Genomic DNA, 21045 nt, shown 5'->3' with positions numbered 1-21045 from the left:
TAATTTATTTTTTGAGATGAGAATTTTTTTGAATAATAATTAATATGTTTATGCTATATGCTATATGGATAAGATAAAACTAAAGAGAAAAACATAAAAAATAATTTCAATAAATATATAAAATATATAAAGATAAAATTTAACATCTTATGTAGTAAGCTTAATAAAAAAAATAAAATTGACATATTAAATACAAACAGGAAAGAAGAATTTCATTTAATTTCTTATTGAAAATAATACAAAAACAATAATTATTACAATTCTTAGTGGATTTATGAAATATGATAAAAGAACTTCTCTGTTTAACCTTTGAACTAATTCAACGCCATCCATTTAGAGAAATAATGCAATAATATTCATATTATAAATAAATACTAAATGAAAAAAATTTAGAATCAAAATATTGTAGAACAAAAACTAATATATAAAGAAAAGAATATATATAATGTGATACTATCCACACTTTAAATTTATTTAATAAAATTAAGTAAATAAATAATACTCAAAAATATTATTGATAAATTTAAATATCGAAATAATTATGAGAAATTCATACAGGATAAAGTCAAGTTAAAGTCGAGTTAAAATTATAATTTATTAAAAAATATTATATTATTTAAATTCTCTGTAAACTACAAAATGAAAAATTAATCAAATATTATAGTAGAAAAGAATGTATGAAAAGAGGGGGTAAAGATAATTTCATGGTAATTATAGTTGGAATTAATTAAAAAATAAAAGATAAATAAATAACACTAAAAAGTTATTGATAAATTTAGACAATTGAAGAATTATAAAAACAATAAAAAAATATACTAAAAGAAAAGTAATAATAAAATATTAAGCCAATTGACAAGTTAATATAAAGTCACATTAGTAACTACTTGCTAATTTAATAAAGAATAGATAAGGAACAAACAAAATTTATTTGATTACTACACGATGTATATCTTTTGATTTTGTTTAAATTTTGTTATATTTTTGCACATTATATTAAATAATAAAATAATAATTATTAATATTTATTAAAATAATATAATATATTAGATCATAATTTTATGAGATTAATATTTTCTTAAATTATCCGCGCGTGTTCTAAAACATCCCAAGCTGTGAGCAGGAACCCGAGAAAGATTAGCAGAGAAGCGATAGATAGCCTAAGCCCAACTCTGTGCGTGTCCTCCACTTAAAACAGTTCTTCCACTCAACAAGCACTTCATTTGGTAATGGCGAGAATGGCTTGCTCTCACCTTCTTCCTTCCATGGCAGTTCCGCTCAAGTCTTCTCTCTTCAATACCTCTTTAAGACTCTCGGAACCCGCGCATCATGTGTTACTCATCAAAAGGCGCTTCTCCGTTGCTAAGATAAGCATGAGTTTGCGAGCCGGCATCGTTGGCCTTCCCAATGTCGGCAAGTCCACGTTGTTTAACGCCGTTGTAAGTCGTTTACTTTCTATCTTTCCTTCACGTGAATGTATACCACATATTTGTTGAAATGCCGCTTATGCAATTAATGCTCAGGAACTGGACGTAGAAGCTTAGAAATTGAACTACAAGTACAGTGAATAACACGCATAAATACTTGGAAATTTTATTTCCTTAACTAGATGTTTACTGGAGTTTAGTTACTGGTGCTTCTAAGAGAAGGAAGTTAATTGAAAATTGGATAGCGGTTCAACACCTGGTCCATGATTTGAAGTTTATAGGTTCCAACAAAAACCTCAAATTAATATACAATAATATCAGGGTTCATAGTCAAATTCAAACATTTATAGCATATATTTAGTGGATTTCTTAATATATATATATATATGCAAAAGCTACTGGATTCACGTGATTGATTTTGTATATATTCCCAGATGCTCCTCGAGTTTTATTGGTGAGCTGAGCTGAATTGATGCTATTCTATCTGATAAATGCATACTGTATATCTGTATGAATTATTTGCCAGCCAGAGGGATTCTAACTGAGGTTTTGAGTTGATAATTGTGTTACTAGTTCTGCATGCTGGAAAAACTTAATTGCAGAATTTCTGTATTTACTTGCATTCTGTGGATTGAGTGGGTATTAAAGCTAGATATTGATGATTATCTTTATATATAATTGGAGTTCAATATCATAGCTCGAGGAGTTGGGTGTCACTTCAAGTGTTAAACCAGCAAAATTCTAGTGCTGCTTCTTTTTATGGTTGTTGATGTAAATCACGCTGTGTCTTAAACTTCAAGTATCTCCGGAACCCTCTAGCATTAACTGATAGAACTGTTTATGCAATTATTATCGATGCTATTACTTATATTGATTGCTAATTAGTTGGTCCATATGTGTTCGGCATTTCTTTAATTTTTGTTCGGTAGTAAGTGTCAGTTGCATTTGTACTACTATTAATATGTTACTGTGCTCTATTCTATGTGAATTCCAGTCTGTAAAGCTAACAAATGATAACATATGCTGGAAACTTAATACTGTACTAGTGGAGTTTGCTGTCAGATAACTCCTTTAGTTATCTGCTGGTATGTTTGCAGTTGGTCACTTATCCTAATAGCCATTACACACCATTATGTTCTTGCAGGTTGAGAATGGGAAGGCTCAGGCTGCCAATTTTCCATTTTGCACAATTGAGCCAAATGTAGGGATTGTTGCTGTTCCTGATACACGTCTCAATGTTCTTTCTGATCTAAGCAAATCCAAACGAGCAGTCCCAGCGTCAATAGAGTTTGTTGATATAGCTGGGCTTGTAAAGGGTGCCAGTCAAGGGGAGGTTTATTCTCAATACCTAAAGTTTCTAGCATCAATTAATATAAGTCAATCTTTTTACTTATTGTATCCTTGTGGCTTTATAAATTGAAGATAAGACAATAGCTTTATAAAAATTTCTATGGCAGGGCCTGGGGAATAAGTTCTTGTCGCATATTCGTGAAGTGGACTCCATACTTCAGGTTTTATATACTTTCAAGTGCCTTTGTCATTATTATCTATAATCTTTTTCTATGTTGAATTCCTTGTTACTTTTATATATCCCACTTCTGTGGAAGTAATAATGAGTCTATGTGACATTATTGAAGAGTGTGACTTGATCCTGGTATAATGATGAGAAAAAAATATTAAAATATAGATCTTGATGTATCCCTTTTTGATAATAAATGAAGGCAGAATACATAACTGAACCCTTAAACTTGGCCTTTTTTGTCACTTGGACACTTAAACATAGAATTGTTTCTATCATGCCCTTCAACTAAACCACATCTGTGCCAATTAGACACTTTGTAGACCATCTGAGAAAAACTTTTATAAATATTAAACGTGTGTATTACAGTTGCCTCTAACACCTTAAAATATTCCACCTTATAGAATTAACCCCCAAAACAAATTGAAACTCATTGTCAGAAAATGGAAAACCTTACCGTCAGCTCTGACGACTTAGTGCCCTAACAAGCTTTATACTAAAAATTTCCTCCGTTCAACTTCATTTCACTTCTTCTTGTTTCGATTTCACTGAATATCACGCTATTCTCTCTGTTCCTCGTCTAAGTTGGTGTAGCTTACAAGTGTCGTGTAAAGAGAATAAGCATGCCAAATGAGAATAGTCAAATCCATGTACACTGAACTTTCTTTTAAAAAAGAATTAAGAGGAAAAATGATGGGTTCATGGGAAGAAGAAGAGAAATAGAATGTAGGGTAAAATTTAGCTTTAATTGGAATAATATATAAGAATATAATAATCTATATTATATTAAAAGCACGAAGGCCCTTAGCGAAATGTCGTTTGCCTTTTTTACCCTTTAAAATATAGAGTTCACATTGGACAATATAGTAATTTAAGTATTTCATTAATATTTAATAAAAATTTAACAATCTTGGAATGTTAACGAGATTATTTGGTAAATTTTTGCCACAGTTATTTGTTATTAATTTTGCTTTAATTATTTAGTATAATGTTTCTTCACGTTTCTTACATAGGAAAGTTAATAAAAAAGTTTCCCTAAACTTTCGCTTCCCTATGACTTCGTTTGTTTGCCTTAATTATTTGGTAAAACTTGTCTTCATGTTTCTTACACAAGGAAAGTAAATAAAAAGAATTTCCAGCACTTTTACTACTTGGTTCACTCTCATTAAATAACCGTATGTCTATTGAACTTTGGTTAAATTCCCTTTATTCTTTGGAGTAGTAAATATTTGGTAAATTTTTCATACACTAGAATAGTTAATAACGTTTTTTCCTAAACTTTTACTACTTTGTTCAACTTTCAATAAATGACTTTATTTGTCATTAAATTATCTAAATTAGGAAATTTTGTAGTTAGATTCTCTACGAGCATATAATTCCTTTTATGTATCAATTTGTGTACCAAAATATTTCTATAAAAAAAGCTACAATGTCACAATTTAATTATCAAATTTCGCCCTATTCCAACACCATAATTTCAGGTTTTGTTTCTTTTACTAATATCAACATCTTTTATTACTTCGTATTTTGCAAGCACGTTTGCATGCACCAGATTTTATTGTTGCATCAACAATTTATCTTTATTGTTGCATCAACAAATTGTTATTATATAATTTTTGTTTCATGTTTTGGACGTGGCTAATTTCACATCTCACGTAATTTACAAATTTAATACTTATTATCGAACAATTGCAATTCATCACAAAAATCGATTAGACATTCGATCTAAGTCTTATTACTTAAATTAGTATTTTTTTTTTTGTTTGATGTATGATAAATAATGTACTTATTGCTATGCCAGCTCAAGTTGCTTGTTTTAAAAAAAAAATAAAATTAGACTATCTCCTTTAATTCTGTGTAATATTAATACTACATGATTTGCATTATTGCAATTGACATGCTTGAATCACTTAGATTTCAACAATTACATCTGTTCAGGTAAACAATCTTCCTCATATCATAAAAATAATCAATTATTGAATTAGTCACTTTGATAACTTATAAAACTCTTATGCATGCTTTATTTTAGGTACATCTGAATGGCCAGTGAAAAGGAATTGTCAGACCAGTATGTCCCAATTAATAGTCTAAGAGTATCTGATTCATGTTGGGTAATACGAGTGTTAGTGTTTGGGAGTGGAATAGTAAAAGAGCTCAACAATAAAACAAATCAAGGCACCCGAAAAACTGTGACATTAGTTAATGAATAGGTAATATTTATTTTGTATCAATATTTTATTTCATGTCTTTTCATATTATAGTTTTAACCATCAGATTAGCTTAAAGTGAAACTTTTTACCGGGAACAAAAATTCACGCTATACTTTTCAATGGTTATATTGAGAAGTGGGAAAATTATTTACAACAAAATAAGATTGTTACATCATAAACGAACGCATCAATAGTGCCAATCCTAATTTCCAATCATCGCACAAGGAGCTTGAGATTGGATTTAAGGAGAATACTTTAGTTGAAGAAAGCAATACTCACTTTTCGACCATTGGTTTTTCAAATAATTTTATTTCATTCGATGAGGCATCAAAGTGCACCAATCAAACAAATTTTGGTAAGTTATTTAGATTTCATCCAGTAATCTTTCACTAAATATACAAATAATATTTTACTTCTGTTCGCCTTATTAATTTTTTGATAATATACATTACCACATCCAAGCTTCGTTGTACCACTCAATTTAGTGTCTACACACTGAATACGACTATTTCTTTAATGTAATAATTTTTTTGCATCGTCAATTGCTATTATACTTAATTCATTCTTATTCAATTAAATATGCACTATTTTAGACAATTTATCATTTAAATATTTGTTGCAACATCAGTTACCTTTATACGTAATTCATTCTTATTCTACCTAATTAAGATACACTCTTTTGTGCATAACGCATAATACACGTGCAACGCACGTACATTAAATCTAGTAATATAATAATAATCAACAACCTCTTTCTCATGTTCACGCTCCCTTCCCCTCGCACTCAATAATGTCACTACAAAGTGTCTAATTGGCATAGATGTGGTTTAGTTGAAGGGCCTGATAGGAACAACTCTATGTTTAGGTGTCCAAGTGACAAAAAATGCCAAGTTTAAGGGTCCAATTATGTATTCTGCCATAAATGAACAAATTTCCTTTCCACCAGGCAACATCCTTTTTTTTGAGGAAGTAAGTGAAATATCATTAACAAAAGGCATCAAGAAGATGCAAAAGAAACAGAAGGTATCAGCCCAAAATATAACAACCAAAAGATCTATCATAAGACTAAGGAGCTGATAAATTCCAAAAAAGATTCAGGGTTATAAACAGGGGTAAGATTAACTCAGCTAAAAAGATTAACTAAGCATTTGGTTTTAAGTGAATGATTGGCAGTTGAAACCCCATCAAAGCATCTGTGATTCATTTCAGTCGATATGCACCACAAAATACAAGTAAGAACCATAGCCCAAATGCTTTTGATGGTTTTCTCAACTTTCCATGAGCACCAACTCACCAAAGCTTCCCTGACACTACATGGCATAGACCAATGCAGGCCAAAAGAGTTAGGAACATGTTCCACATGTCTGTTGCAATTGAGCAGTGAAGAAACAAATGGTTAATTGTCTCAAACTTGCATACGTTACACCTATTAGGTAGTTGAAAATTTCTCCTGACGAGATTGTCCTTAGTTAAGCAAGCACCCTTTAGAGTGATGAGTGATCCAGCTAAAGCAGGTAACTTTTGGTAGCAACTTAGTTCTTCAGATTAATTCCCAAGGCCATTGATCAATCATTTCTTTATTGAAGCTCAAGTGGGAGTAGCCTGCTTTGACTGAGTAAGTCCCTTCTTTGCTGTTGCCCCATTTAAGTCTATCTCTTCTATGTCTGGTGACTATGCTGTTATGCTGGCTTCCAAGAGGTGAAGCCAGATCTTCTATCTCCCATTCATTAAGATCCCTTCTTAGGTTTAGATTCCATGTGTTGCCCTCCCTGTTTTGAGCAATAGTGGAGTCTGGATTGGTTGCAATTAGGAATAATCTTGGATAGACCTCCTTTAGCTAAGTGTGCCCCAACCTTTTGTCCTTCCAGAATTGGATGTGTACGCCATTTCCCACCTGCAGTGATGTGTTTCTTGTGAAATCCTCCCAAAGTTTCATGATACTCTTCCACAACCCAGTTCCATATGGTGTTCTAACCACATTAGTGCACCAGTGACTAGAAGTCCCATACTTTGCTTGGATGATCTCTTTCCAAAAGCCAGCTTCCTCCTGGTTATACCTCCAGTGCCACTTCATAAGTATGCTTTTGTTGTAAAGTGCCAGGTCTTTAACCCCAACCCCCCCAAGTGTTTTTGGGCATTGTAACTTTGGACCATTTGACTAAGTGGAACTTATGTTTTTTACTGTTACCCTCCCATAGGAAAGATCATTTGAGTTTGTCAAGCTGTTTTGCGCTTTGACTGCGATTGAGAATAGGGACATAGAATAGGTAGTTATACTATCCAAAACATTAAAGGTATTGCTGCTGCCACGATGCCAATCTTTTCTCTAACTTTTCAATGATCACATTCCCGATATCAGTTGTCCAGTGTCTATCACCCAAGGGGAGACCTAAGTAGGTAGTAGGAAAGTGTTCCACCTGGCAGCATCCTTCGAAGGATCACTTAATATTGCCATGGTCAGCTTGAGATTGTTTTCTGATAATGATCTGTGCTTACTCAATTAGCGTCAAGACATTTTAAAACTTTTTTACTTTCTTTTCTAGTCTTAATAATGCCAAATGTATTTGTAGTATGGAAATAATCATAAATAAATCATTCAAAGGCCTTCTTTTCTCCTTTGAGTTATAAGGCTTTACTTTGCTTTTATATTACACTCCTAGTCTGTGTGCATGTGAAGAGAAGAAAAGTGTTCCATCAGCACACTTTGCCTTGTTAATTTTAGAAGAGTTCAGCGCCATACATTTTCTGTTCCTCACTTGCTGGAACTGCTTTTGTGTACTATTTCAGGTGGTACGTTGTTTTGAGGACAATGACATTGTCCATGTGAATGGGAAGGTTGATCCAAAATCTGATATTGATGTAATCAACCTGGAATTAGTATTCTCAGACATGGATCAGGTATTTGTTACAATTCTGCTTTACAGGTACGGTATGCTAATGTATAATCTTGAAAAAAACTGCATGAAAATCTCCCAAACAACTAAGGAAAAAAAACAGTTGTCATTGGGATCCATTTAAATTTTTTCTTCCTTCTCTTTTTCCATTATTGTTGTTAACTTCATTCCTTTCTGAAATCAGTTCAGTGGTTCATTCATCACTTAATTTCTGATCTGCAAGGGTAGAGGTTAATAGCATTTGATTTTCATGAAAACTAATGGGTGTTCTTGGCTGTTATACTGACAGCCAATATGATATCTTTGGTATTGTTGCATGTAGGTTACTTTTAACATTTGTATTATGAAGAAATGATAAAAATCTGTTAGAGAAAACGAGTTTGAATGTTTGTCATAAAAAAATAGTATCTTGCTTGAGAACAGGGTCATAGTACTAATGATTTAAAATGTTATTGAAACTATAAGTATGGTCATTTATTTTCTTTGTTTGTTGCAGTCAGTGTCAGTTCTAAGTTTCTTTGTCTGATTAACATCATAACTATGATAAGAGAGATCGAAAAAATAAAGGAAGACAAGATTATCAATGGTACTGCCGGGTAGGATGAATGCTAGCAATGTAGTTGTTGAGTTATCTATTAGAATTATATAACCAATACATATGATGTGGATGTTTCATCTCACAAATTCTCGTACATTTCAGAATGCACATTCAGTAAGTATCATGCGGGTCGGTAAACTGTCAGGAAAACTTCTTGATCTTTGGTTGAGGGGAATGATTTCTTAACTAAGCTCTATGCAGAAATTTTAGCTTATCACTTAATCTGCAATCAAGAAGCTGAGACATTCTTGAAAGACTAAAAATACAACTTTCCCTTCATCCTTTCAGTACAACCTGAAAATAAAACATAAAGTCATGCTTTTGGACCATCTTGTCTATGTAATACATATTTGCCTTCTGAATTGATGGCTGACGTATTTAATGGAACAAAAAGTTAAGCAAAAAATTAACTGTTATGGAGTCTAATAAATTTTTCAAAAAGCAAAAACAGTAAAGGATGAATATAATTCTCCTTTTTAAGCACATCAGATGGAAAGGAACTATTTTTCCTATCGTACTTAAGGTCCTCATGAGATGATGTCTAGAGTTTAGTTGAGAGTGAAATGAAATACTTAAAAAATATAGATGGTTTATTTGCAATATAACTTATTTGTTTGGGCTCAGATAGGACAATGTAGGATTTAGAAGTATATAGAACAATAAATGATGGGGATGACTGGAATTATTGCGCTTATCTTTGGTTGCTTAATTGAAGAGGCAATCAATTATCCGAGTCTCCTCATTTGTCCAACATGAACTAGGAGTATAGCTCATGCCGGAGGCAGGCTGAAGAATGTTAGGATGACAGCTTGGAGGAAAAGGAGGACATAAAGACCCATGAGCAGTACATCTTTTTATTAAGATGGACAAAATAAAGATTTGATCGTATATGATATGATAGTATAGTGCTGAACGTGTATATTAATATATAGATTTTTCTGTACCAATGAAGCATGCATGCCGCCAACAGAATGTGCACAAGACAAGGGGTGTGGATGATAATATTTTCTTTCTTTCCTAGCAGTAATGTTGCTTTCTCCTCGTAACGTTTCTGGGTATGTGAGCCAACTGATGGCACTAAGTTTCATTTTTACAAGAATGCAGATTGAGAAAAGAATCGAGAAACTCAAAAAAGGCAGAGCTAAAGATTCACAAGCTAAAGTAAAGGTACTGCTATCTTTTCATTTCTGGAAGATTGAGTAGTTCATCCTTGCAAGGTTCTAAAATTTTAACTGTTGTTTGGTTGACATCCCAGTTGTAAGTTACAATTGTGTTCTTTGGGATATTTATTTTTGGTATTCTCTTTTCAGGAGGAAGCAGAAAAGTCTGCCTTGGAGAAAATACTACCAGCACTAATGGATGGAAAACCAGCAAGATCAGTATCTTTGTCAGAGTTTGAAAAGGATTCTATTAAGCATCTTTGTCTTCTTACTATGAAGCCTGTCATATTTGTGGCAAATGTAGCGGAATCAGAGGTGGCTGAGCCTGAAAATAATCCTCACGTCAAAGAAGTAATAAAAACAGCTTCTGAGTTAAATTCTGGCGTGGTAACAATTTCAGCGCAGGTTTGTTGACATCTTTCAGCAGACTTTTTCCTTTTGTATTGAATCAAAATTCACGGCTTATTCCACTTCAACCGGAGATCTTCATCCTATTTGCACTATCATAAATTGCTTTATTGTCATATATAGTTTTGGTCCTCGCTAGGAGTCTAGAAGCTCTTATGATAAAGTAATATCAGAAGGAAATATGGAATATGTAACATCAGTTACCTATGAGTGAAGGGGCGAGAAGCATGAACTGACCATGGAAATCGAGATCTCTTAACCAAACCATTTTAGGGAGAGGACCAGTTATTTAGTTGTTTTCTTTGTTATACATATCCTTTTCTTTTTCGCTTTTCCCACCTTCAGCGAGTAAGAGTTATGATGTGGTAAAGTGAATCTAGCTTTCTGCACTTTTAAAAATCTTTTTGGCATCCAAGGGTTACTTCCAATTGCTACATATTTCTGAGCTTCCAATTTCAGGTTGAATCGGAGCTATCGGAACTTCCTTTAGAAGAGAGAATGGAATATTTGAAATCTCTTGGTGTCGATGAAAGTGGCCTAGGAAATCTTATCAGAGAAACTTATGGTCTCCTAGGGTTGCGTACATACTTCACTTCTGGCGAGAAGGTGAAGCAAATAAAAAAGCTTTAGTGACTTTTGATTGTTGGCATAGCTTTTGTCACTATAGTCTATGTGTGTTGAGTTTATTTTCGGGCAACTTGCAGGAAACCAAAGCATGGACCATACTCGAAGGTTTGTACTATATTTGCTCTAGTTTATTCTTTTCTTAAAGGGGAAAAAAGCGGCTCTGGTCCCTCTCTTATATTACTTCCAATTTTGTTTGATTTCTTTTATCTGACTAAGCACATAAAACATCCACTTTTCCTGTTTTTGGTTTTAATCCTATGTTAATGGCGCTTAACTTAATATAATATCCTTGTGTCCTTGTCCTTAGTAGCTTTACTTAAAGGGCAAATTAGCTTTTCTTTTAACTACCATTGTCTTTTCCCTCCTCCCTCCCCGCAAATTGTCTCTGCAAGTCTCGTTCGTTTCTCTCCATCCAACCAGCAGCCTTCCCACTTGTTCTCCCTCTCTGGATGCTCTGCCTTTTTCTCTTCCTTGGTACTCGTGCAAATAACCATATGCAGCACCCTTTCCCCTTCCGAGCTCCTCCACGTGGAAGTTTTCTTCTCCCTAGTTCATTTTCTTTTGATGTCGAACTCTTCCTCGTCGTGGGTCAATTTTTCGAGGATTATTCTGGGATAGTTGTTCAGGTCAATTTTGAAGATTAAATAAGATAAAATTGTATACCAGATTCAACTATGGATAGAACAAAGCAATGCAACAAGATAGTGAAGGTGAAAGAGAGGGTAATTGTGCTACGACTGCCAGCAACAGAAGCAAGCTAGCACGCGGAGGTTGTTGACGAACATCAACTTTCAAGGTGTACAGATATATTTATCTGTTTATCATTTTTCACCAATATTTAGTGAAAATGAGAAAGAAAGGCAGCCTTTAATTTTCTGTTAACTGTTGTATCAGAAGTGCCACACTAGAAAATGGAGGTTTTATGTACTTAAAAATAGAGGGACCAAATTTGGAATGGGCAACAGAGGGGGTAAAACTGTTTTTTCCTCTAAATTTTTTTTTTACCGGGGACTTGTAACTGAGTCACTTGTGCTTCTAGAAAAGAGTAAAATTTCCTTTTAAATAGGGTACGGATTTGAATATTTGACAGGCTCTTGAGAGATGACGTGGCATCTAACGCTTCACAATCCTTTATACTAAACATGTTTGTCTAACCATTATGATTACACAGGAATGACTGCGCCCCAAGCAGCTGGGGTTATTCACTCCGATTTTGAAAAGGGCTTCATCAGGGCAGAGACGGTGAGTATCATTTAAAAATGTTAAAGTAGGGCATGTTGTAAGAAACAGTAAACTATGCTTTGGTCACTGTCCCAAGACATCCATCAGTTACGTTGTTTTTGCTTAAGAGGAAGACCATATAGTCAATATTTCTGACAAAATTTAATAGGCATGCACATAGATTCTACACATTGCAAAGATAAAGATCAAGAGCTTAAAGCTTCACATTGTTTAGACGATGAAGATATGCTGACAATGGTAAAATTTGGATTTCTGTGGATACACATAAATGTGATTGATCTAGAAGACTGGATGTAACCATTTCTGTGAATAGTCACCTTAGATGGATAGAGTAAGTCAACGCAAGGTTTCACAAGATAGGTGGAGCTTGATCAAACCGTTTTGTTAGGTCGTATGTGGTTATCAGTGAATTTGAAGAATTGAGTCTATTTTATGGCTGGAAATATATAACTTTGCTTACATGGTTTTAACTTACGAATTATGAGTCTGTGGATTTACCCACCTTACCAAACATAGAAGTTTTGTTTAATGTTATTCTGGTGCTGTTAGGGCTTGTTTGTGCATAAAATAATACCTAAAAGATGTTCAAATAGTAGCTGCTAATAGGGTGGATCTTAGCTCAACCAATGACGACAAATACGACTCAATCCAAACTAATTGGTCGGTTATATGAATCCTCAGCATCCACTTATCTCCATTTGAACAAAATAGTAGCGGATATATGAATCCTCAATATCCGGCCTAAAAGACTGGTGGAAAAAGCTCTTTTTGTTGGTCAAGACCTTTTGTTGAACTAAGTCAGTCTGTTTTCTAAAAGTAGTAGTTTTCTTCTCATGGATTTCTTCCCGTCCAAGCCAGGAAAACCCCATAGCTATAGCTATCCAAGAGCGAAAGTGAAAGGCTTTCAAGTGGGCGCGGATGCCGTCTAATGGGCTCTTTGCCACAGAATGTGATGTCTTAGTTCAAATAATATAGGATTTGCACTTGTTTAGTGTGACTTTAAAGGTTTAGATCCATTACATTGCTAATTTTTTTGTTTGTGTAATCGCGTGGTTATCTTTTCTCTTGCATTTCAAGTAGTCCAGGAACTCACGCTGCTGAATGTGAGGAACTGTTTGGAACTATCTTATGAGTGCTTGGAGTTGTTTTGCTCATGGAAATATTTAAGAAGGCTAGAAACTTGCCAAAAACTAGATGTTGGAACCATTTCAGCTTAGTTGACCATCACCTTCCAACCTCATATGCACACCCAAGCTCGGATGAGCTTGTTGTCAACAAACTCAACCACAACTAACGTAGAACTATAGTAGTCATCGTTAGTTATTTTTAGGTCAGATGAGCCTCAGAAATAAACAGTTTCAATAATTCGTCATCTAGGTATATTTTTCTGGTCTTAGTATGTTATTAGCCAAGTGTTTTTTCTATTAAGTTTTTGAATGGTTTTCCCTTTACTTATAAAAAAAAAGAACTTCTTAAGTTTTAAGTGGTTTGTTAACTTTGCTTCTTTGCAGGTTGCTTACAATGACTTTGTTTCTGCTGGTTCATTTGCTGCTGCAAGGGAAAAAGGACTTGTAAGTTGGCATTTTCTGATATTTATGGTTCTTGATAGTGCAGCGTTGATTTTTGACAACTTCAAGTGTGGGGAAGCGTATAGAATATCTTTGTAGTATTTGATTGAGACAGTAAAGCAATTATATAACCCATTTGATAGTCTACCTGAACCAAGTGTATGATTGAAATTTGAAAACCTTGGTGCCTTCTTTTCAATTTCAGATATATCTGAACCCAATAGGGTCCACCCCATGGCCCAAATGTACCCAGATAATTCCTTAGGTACCTGAAATGACTCGAGGAATCAGTTTAAACGTTGGGACTCGTGATTGTGGTAATTTAAAAAATAGATAAATGTTTAAAGTAACACTATATAAGCTAAATATTTCTATGTTAGCCATTGAAATACTTTATGTAAGAAACTGCCCCCCCATAAATAGCCTTAGATATCTATCTTTGGCTTGTGCTTAGCGCCCCATAAAATAACCTTAGATATCTATCTATCTTTGGCTTGTAAACACATTAGCACATCCATGCAGTGGTAACACCAAAATAGCTTCCTGAAGCAAAAAGGTTTGGCGAACACAAGTAAAGACTCCATGTTTTTTTTTGGTGTCATTTTCTGATTACTATTGATTGGAAAACATTTTGCTGGAGAAACCTTTTTTTAATTTTTTGGTGGACCACTTCATTATCATGTCCGATTCCTTGATATCTGTATAGTTTATGTAATTGGATATTTGATAGTTGTTACCTGAACTTCTTACTTTGGCTCCAGCACTTCAAAATTAAGATGTTAATTGCCTCCCCTACCCCCAAGTTGTAAAGAGGTTGCTAAGTCTCATGTAATTATTAGTATGTAGTTTTTTTTCTTTTCACAATGATAATTACTTGTGTACCAGAATATAAATAGTGCTTTTTTGTGCCTACCGACCCATGCAAGCAAAAGAATAGATCAAGCTGGTTACAAGGTTTATCTGTGTATGCAGTTGAGGTTAGAGGGGAAAGATTATGTTGTGCAAGAAGGGGATATAATGCTGTTTCGGTTCAATGTCTAATTGTAACACAGCTGGTGAAGGAGATGTCACATATTTTTTTGATGCCCGCGGTTGTTCTGAACCATTCAGGTTTCTGAGACAGCAAGTTTTGCTATGAAATCAGAGTTTTTTTCGGGAAGCCTATATTTTATGAGCTAGCCAGGTTTGTGAATTTAACGCACTGCAAGTGGTGTTGATAGATATATGATTTTTTTCCTCAGCCGCTACAAATCTCAATTTGGATCGTCGTGTAACATTCAATGTCCATAGGTCTTTCGACATGTGTAATATTGTTGTAATTTTTTCACTCCTTACCAGTTACCACCCTCCCATACGCCTTAGATGGGCATTGCATATGATTTAAAAATAAACGGAAAGAAGAAGAAGATTCAAAAGTAGAATTTTTCGTCATTTGATGGGTTATGAATTGTCCAGCAGTCGGTACATTCTTATAATTTTATAGCTTGAAAGCTTTAGCTGCATGGTTGATGGAGATTCTTTTTTTTTTGGCAATCCGCTAGGCAAGCGCCTAGGGCTAGTTTTTTATTAATAAAAGAAAAAAGAAAAATACAACAATTAGGAAAAGCATAAATAAGGGGGACAATAGCACCGTTAGTGTTACCCATATGCCTTGGCTATATAATTACTCCTCTGCGCCTCACATTGCCTTATGATGACGACCTCATGTAGAGGATTCATGGTGTAGCTGCCGGCAACGTCTCACGAGGGCATATAATCTCATAGCCGTGTGGATAATTTCCAAAAGCATAAGACTAAGGCAACACAACTCGGACTAAACCTTACCTTACTAATCCTATTGAGGCAAAGAAAAGGCCTCACCTACTAGCAAGCATGTAAAAAATAAGAACTTGAACGAACCAAATATTCAATGATCATCACAGAGTTTATAACATACTGTGTGATGATATTACAAATGAGAATACTAAGAAAGTGGTAAAATAGAATGTAGTACCAATTTGATTCTTGTCCCTTCTTTTCCAAACTTGTAAAATCTTCAATTTGTAATTCTTTGTTGTTTTCCTCAACCGTGTTCAAAACGTAATAAAAAATCATCATTTCTTTTTTGAACGGTTGGACCTCGTTGACGTAGTTGGGGCAGCCTTCTTTTGTTTGGCAACTCTCATTGGAGGTCGCCTAACATTTAAAAAATCACTAACCTTGTCGTCCCAACTATTTTTCCTTGTATGTGCTTTCTTTATTTTGCCGCTATGCATAGGTGATAAATCGCCTTGTTTTGCTGCATGTGAACGACATTCTTTCAAAACAGCATCTTCTCCTTCCTCATACATATCTCTACCCACATTCACAGGATGCAGATAGTTGTCGACGAGGTCCTGTGTCATCAATGCATTTCCTTGTTGTGTATTTGCCAAAGCTGTCGTGTTGTGATGTTGCTTTATGACTTGCATTTTATTCCCATTTTTACTCACATTTCCTGTACTAACAATTTGCATTGAACTTACTGAGTTTCGATGTGTAGAGTCTGCCAATGCATCAAGCAGTTTTCTATCTTCCTCAGAAATCATAGGAGTACTGGAATCCTGTTGTTTCTGTCCAGCATTTGAGTTCATTATTGCAGTACTTGGTGTGCTTTCAAGTTGTTGTTGTTGTCCTGTCATATTGCTTACAGTAATGTCATGTTGTTGTCTTGAATTTGATGAAAGGACTGTTGCTTTTGATGTGTTCTCTATTTGCTGCTGCTGTTGGAGTGGAGTGTTAGCAATCTGCAGTTGTTTTCCAGATTCAAAGCTAGCCAAATATTCCTGTTGCCGCTGTTGCATAATAGCTGGTTTGGTTGTCACCACATATTGCTGCCCAGATTCAGTAACAACTCCAACTGCAGTGTTTGCAATGAGTTGCTGCTGCTGCCCAGATTCAGTAACAACTCCAACTACAGTGGTTGAATTGAGTTGCTGCTGCTGCCTAGATTTCTTTGCTATTGCTTTTCCTTTCGATTCAGCTTTTGTGCATCTTTGTTGTTGCTCAATGTTGGGGATGAATTCCGGAGCTGTGGCATTAAGCCTGCGACTGGATCCTAGCTTGGAGGAACTTCCAACCTTTGGCAAATTTGGTGAGAATATTGTCTCTTCATCACCACTACACCTCTCACCATCTTCAACAGAATCCCCCACAAATTGAATTCCCATATCTTCTTCATCATCATATTCACGCTGATCAACCCATTGCTTATAGTTAACTGTCGTCTCCCCCACAAAGCCAGCACCCCAGTATTCATCATCATTATCCTTGTCACACCTCCTTTTTCGCCCGCGCCCGCAAAGGAAAGGGACGTAAAGGTAGTTTTTCCAATTAAAGGACAATCGAAACAGGATTTTATTTTAAAGATTCAGAGTCGCCACTTGGGAGATTTGTGGTGTCCCAAGTCACTGGTTGAATCCCGAATCGAGGAAAAGAATGACTCTGTTTAACAGTCTACGCACCAAAAATCCGGATAAGGAATTCTGTTAACCCAGGAGAAGGTGTTAGTCATTCCCGAGTTCCGTAGTTCTAGCACGGTCGCTCAACTGTCATATTCGGCTTATTTATCTGATTTTTAATACATGTTGAATCTATATGCAAATTTTAACTTTTAGCCGCTTTTATTATTATTATTTTAAAAGAGAATTGCAACGTCGTTAAAGCACGTCTCGAACCACGTCACATAAATGCACCCGTAGTTTTTAACATATTTTAACGTCGTTGAGATTTGATTCGGGTCACATAAATGCGCACCCGAATTTAGGAAAGTAATTTTATTAAATACGCGCCTAAAGAGACTATCGTGTTATTAATTCGGTGAAGGTCGTGGATATTCGCTAAACGACCTCTCCCTAAAGCTAGATAGTTATTAAAAATAGAGGACCTCGCCACTTATACATTTTATTTTTGGCGAGGCACGCCTCTTTTATTTTTAAAAGGACATTCCTAAAATGTCTACATTTTCTGTTTAAGTTTGTCTCTAAAATAAAATAAAATAATCCTAGTTAATTACATGCTTGAAAAGGCCATCACTTATTTATCGGATTAAAGCAAGCGCAACTGGAAAACTGCAATCAAACTTGCGTAAAAGGAGAATATTTCATGCCTTATTCTATAAGTCAATACTACTGAAATTGAAAATACGGAATTGACAAACAATATATATATTCAAAAGAAAACTAATTATCCTATAACTAATTTAAACCCACATTGTTAGATGAAATGAACCATTGGACTAATTGTTTTCAACTACTTGAAACTAAGCCAACCTTAATTACTAATGATTACGAAAGTTTGCTTAAGCTGTTCTGATTAAATGCACAAGAAAGTTATGGCCTTGGTTTTAACTCTTACGACCAGATTTACATACTATTAGGTGCGTTATTGCGTTTTTTTTAGAAAGTATTGGCTAAGATGAAGTGCTATTAACTAAATGAAGCTAACACATTCGAAATTTGCTGATTTTAAAGAAACATGAACATTGGCTAACTGATTATTCCCAACACTACACTCACCCGAGTGTTCATTCAAATTCCTATCTTTCTAAGTTTAAGGCATCACTATGTTCACTCAAAAGTTATCTGTTAACAGAAATCTATTATTTGCTATCGTCACTGTGAATATAAACAACGGGAAAGCTGGAAATAAACTACTACACCAAAGTACAGTCCGTAGTCTGTTACTAGTCTAAATGGTTCAAAATGATAGAGGCGATCCTAATTGACCAGTTCTTGACTCAATATAATTCAAACAAACGGAAAATGACAACATTAGACTGACTATCACTACAAATATTCACGTGAACATAGGCTGGAAATACTACTTCATTTCATTCCAATTCGAGGTTACACCAAGGAATTCGAGCGTGTACCTGGTATTGAAAATATAAGAATAGGAAGAAGGAGTGAGTAACAGCAGTGGTGACAACAAAGCAGCAGCAAACCAGAAATAGATTAAAACCACCAGAAATCCAGCAAAACAACCAATGGAACAATTTTGTTTAACCAACAGCAAACTCAGGACCAAATCCAGTTGCAATTTCAGAAGTACCAAACAACAACACAGATATACCAGAATCAGCAATAAATAACCAGTACAGACCAGAAATAACAAACTCAGAAAACTACTTGAAACCTCAATGAAATCCCAGAAACAAATTAGCAATCACAAATAGAACAATATAACCAGAAGTGCAATAGAACAACAAACTTTGATTTCTATTTTTTAAACTCTCCAAGAAAGAAACACTTTGAACTTTTTATTAAACACTTAACCAAACTGATTCTGATTTTCAGAAGTGAAAGAAAACAAACTCTCCAACTTTTTTCCCTCTTTAGTATTTTTCAGAAGATCGATTTTCAGTCTTCTTCTGTCCTCTTCTTATACAAGTCTGCCTTCCTTTTAAAACTACAGCCCGACCCCCTTTTTCCACTAAATCTGAAATTTTCCACTTAATATCCACTAAGGAAACTTTTCCTTATTTTTAGGCCCCCATTCCCTTTTGTTCTCCATTACCAAATTAATTAATATCCCACTAACAAAACACTAACACTAAAATATTATCCTAACTGTTTAATTCCTAAATCACCCCTGAAACCCTACTGTTATCACTTCATTACCCTAAGCTTTACAAGTATGAAGTTACATTTATGTAAGTTCAAACCTGAAACTCATTTGGTTAAACACCTAAATAACTACAGATATATCCAATTCACAATCCTATTCAGACACAAAGATTTAGGGCAGAAGAGCAGAAGAAAATCGAAATGGTATTAATCAAGGCAATGAGATAAACGAGTAACAAGACTGAAAACAAAAGGTTCAATTCATTATACATTTAACACAGAAGACAAAAGAAATGGTAAACCTACTGGAAAACAAACAGGAACTACTATCCTGTTTTCTCTAATTTTTCAAGCAAATTACTTGACGACACTTGATTAATCGATCATATAGGCCATAATGTACAACAATTATCGACAAACAATCAGAAAAAAACATGTGATTCAAGTAGCATTTGACAAAAATAGTGAGTTGTAATACAACCAACTAATCGACGAAACTAATCATATCGATTATACAAATTATAACACATAACAATTATAGCAAACAGAAGCAAATGATAGAATTGGACCAAATAAAAGGTCTACTGAAGATGAACAAAATTAATTAAAAGCAAAGTAGAAAAATCACACAAACTACTAAAACATGCAAAGAGATACAAATAGAACACATGAACAGAAGGAAGGAAAGGAAAAATACCTCTGAATCTTAAGAACAAAAATGACCCAGTCTCGAACCGGACTCGACCTTTTTGAGGTCGAACGGACTTTAATCAAAGTGTTCTCAACTGAGAACACCTCGATTAAGGTCTATTAGACCCCAACCCTTCGTTTAATTGGAATGATCCCAAGGTTCTGGATTTCTAGGGTTCATACAGTTGATTTGGGGCTTGAAGGTTTCTGGTTAGATTCGAACCAAACCAAGCTTGGTTTGGTTACGAGTGAGGTCAGGGGAGTAACTGGTATGAATTTGGGGTGGTTTGGCATAGATGGGGTTTTGGCTCGAATCTTCAAATGAAGATTCGAGAAGATGGGGATTGATTCGAGCCAAGGGAGTAGTGGATTCGTAACCAGGGTGTTGAGGTGGATCTATGGTGTTAAGGAGGTGGTCGGCGGCGTAGTTGCCGCCGGGTTTCAGGCGAAGGGGAGCTATGGCGGCTAGGGTTTGACCTAGGTTCCGAGAGAAACGAAGTGAGGAAGGGGGGAGGGCGTTTGGCTATGGGGGCGTGGGGTGAGAGATGGGGCCTTATATACGAAGGGGAGGGATGGATCCTGGCCGTTGGATCAGGTGAGATTGATGGCCAGGATCTCTTCACTTAAGGAAACGGTGCCGTTCTGATTGAGTGGGGATTGGGTCGGTCTCAGACAGGAGTGGGTCGGGTCATGAGGGAAAGCCTGGGAGCTGTTAGATCAAAAGCAATGAACGGTCCCGATCAAATACAACCATACGATGTCGTTTGGTTTAATGAAAGAACTGAACTGGACCGTTAGATCTGTTTGATCAACAGTCCAGATGGAAAGTGCCAATACGGCGTCGTTTCCTTCATCTGAGAGACCAGTTAACCGGACTGGGTCAAATGAGTTGATTTTGGCCTGGTTTTTTGTCTCAATTTTAAGCCCACATTTGAATTCCTTCATTTTTGAACTCTTTTTCTTTTCCTTCTTTAATTTCTAATTTAAACACAATTCCTAATTAAATTATAAAATCAAAAATAAAACTACACAAATATTAATTAACACTTACAACAATTAACACACAAATTAAAACCTTAAAATAAAATCACACAATGACAACAAATAGAGTAAAAATGAA

At 35.0% G+C, this 21045-nt stretch overlaps 1 protein-coding gene across 3 annotated transcripts; it reads left to right on the top strand.

Annotated features, from left to right (window-relative positions):
• Positions 1-1101: 1101 nt before the first annotated feature.
• LOC107790834 (uncharacterized) lies at positions 1102-15081 on the top strand. 3 transcript variants are annotated; one of them, XR_001649112.2, is made up of 12 exons: positions 1102-1436; positions 2569-2757; positions 2882-2935; positions 7941-8051; positions 9750-9812; positions 9956-10210; positions 10673-10819; positions 10918-10945; positions 11507-11636; positions 12012-12082; positions 13594-13653; positions 14623-15081. XR_001649112.2 is itself a non-coding variant. In XM_016612798.2 (11 exons), the coding sequence occupies exons 1-11, from the start codon at positions 1227-1229 to the stop codon at positions 14689-14691; spliced, it is 1257 nt and encodes a 418-aa protein (XP_016468284.1). In that variant the 5' UTR covers positions 1105-1226; the 3' UTR covers positions 14692-15081. The 3 variants fall into 3 exon arrangements, 1 of the variants encoding a protein (XP_016468284.1); XM_016612798.2 differs by lacking the exon at positions 11507-11636 and having other exon boundaries at positions 1105-1436; XR_012702116.1 differs by lacking the exons at positions 10918-10945; positions 11507-11636 and having other exon boundaries at positions 1103-1436; positions 10673-10842.
• Positions 15082-21045: the final 5964 nt, after the last annotated feature.

The sequence above is a fragment of the Nicotiana tabacum genome, chromosome 18 (genome assembly GCF_000715075.1).
Source record: "Nicotiana tabacum cultivar K326 chromosome 18, ASM71507v2, whole genome shotgun sequence".
In the NCBI taxonomy this organism is placed as follows: Eukaryota; Viridiplantae; Streptophyta; class Magnoliopsida; order Solanales; family Solanaceae; genus Nicotiana; species Nicotiana tabacum.
This window is presented reverse-complemented; position numbering and strand designations above follow the sequence as displayed.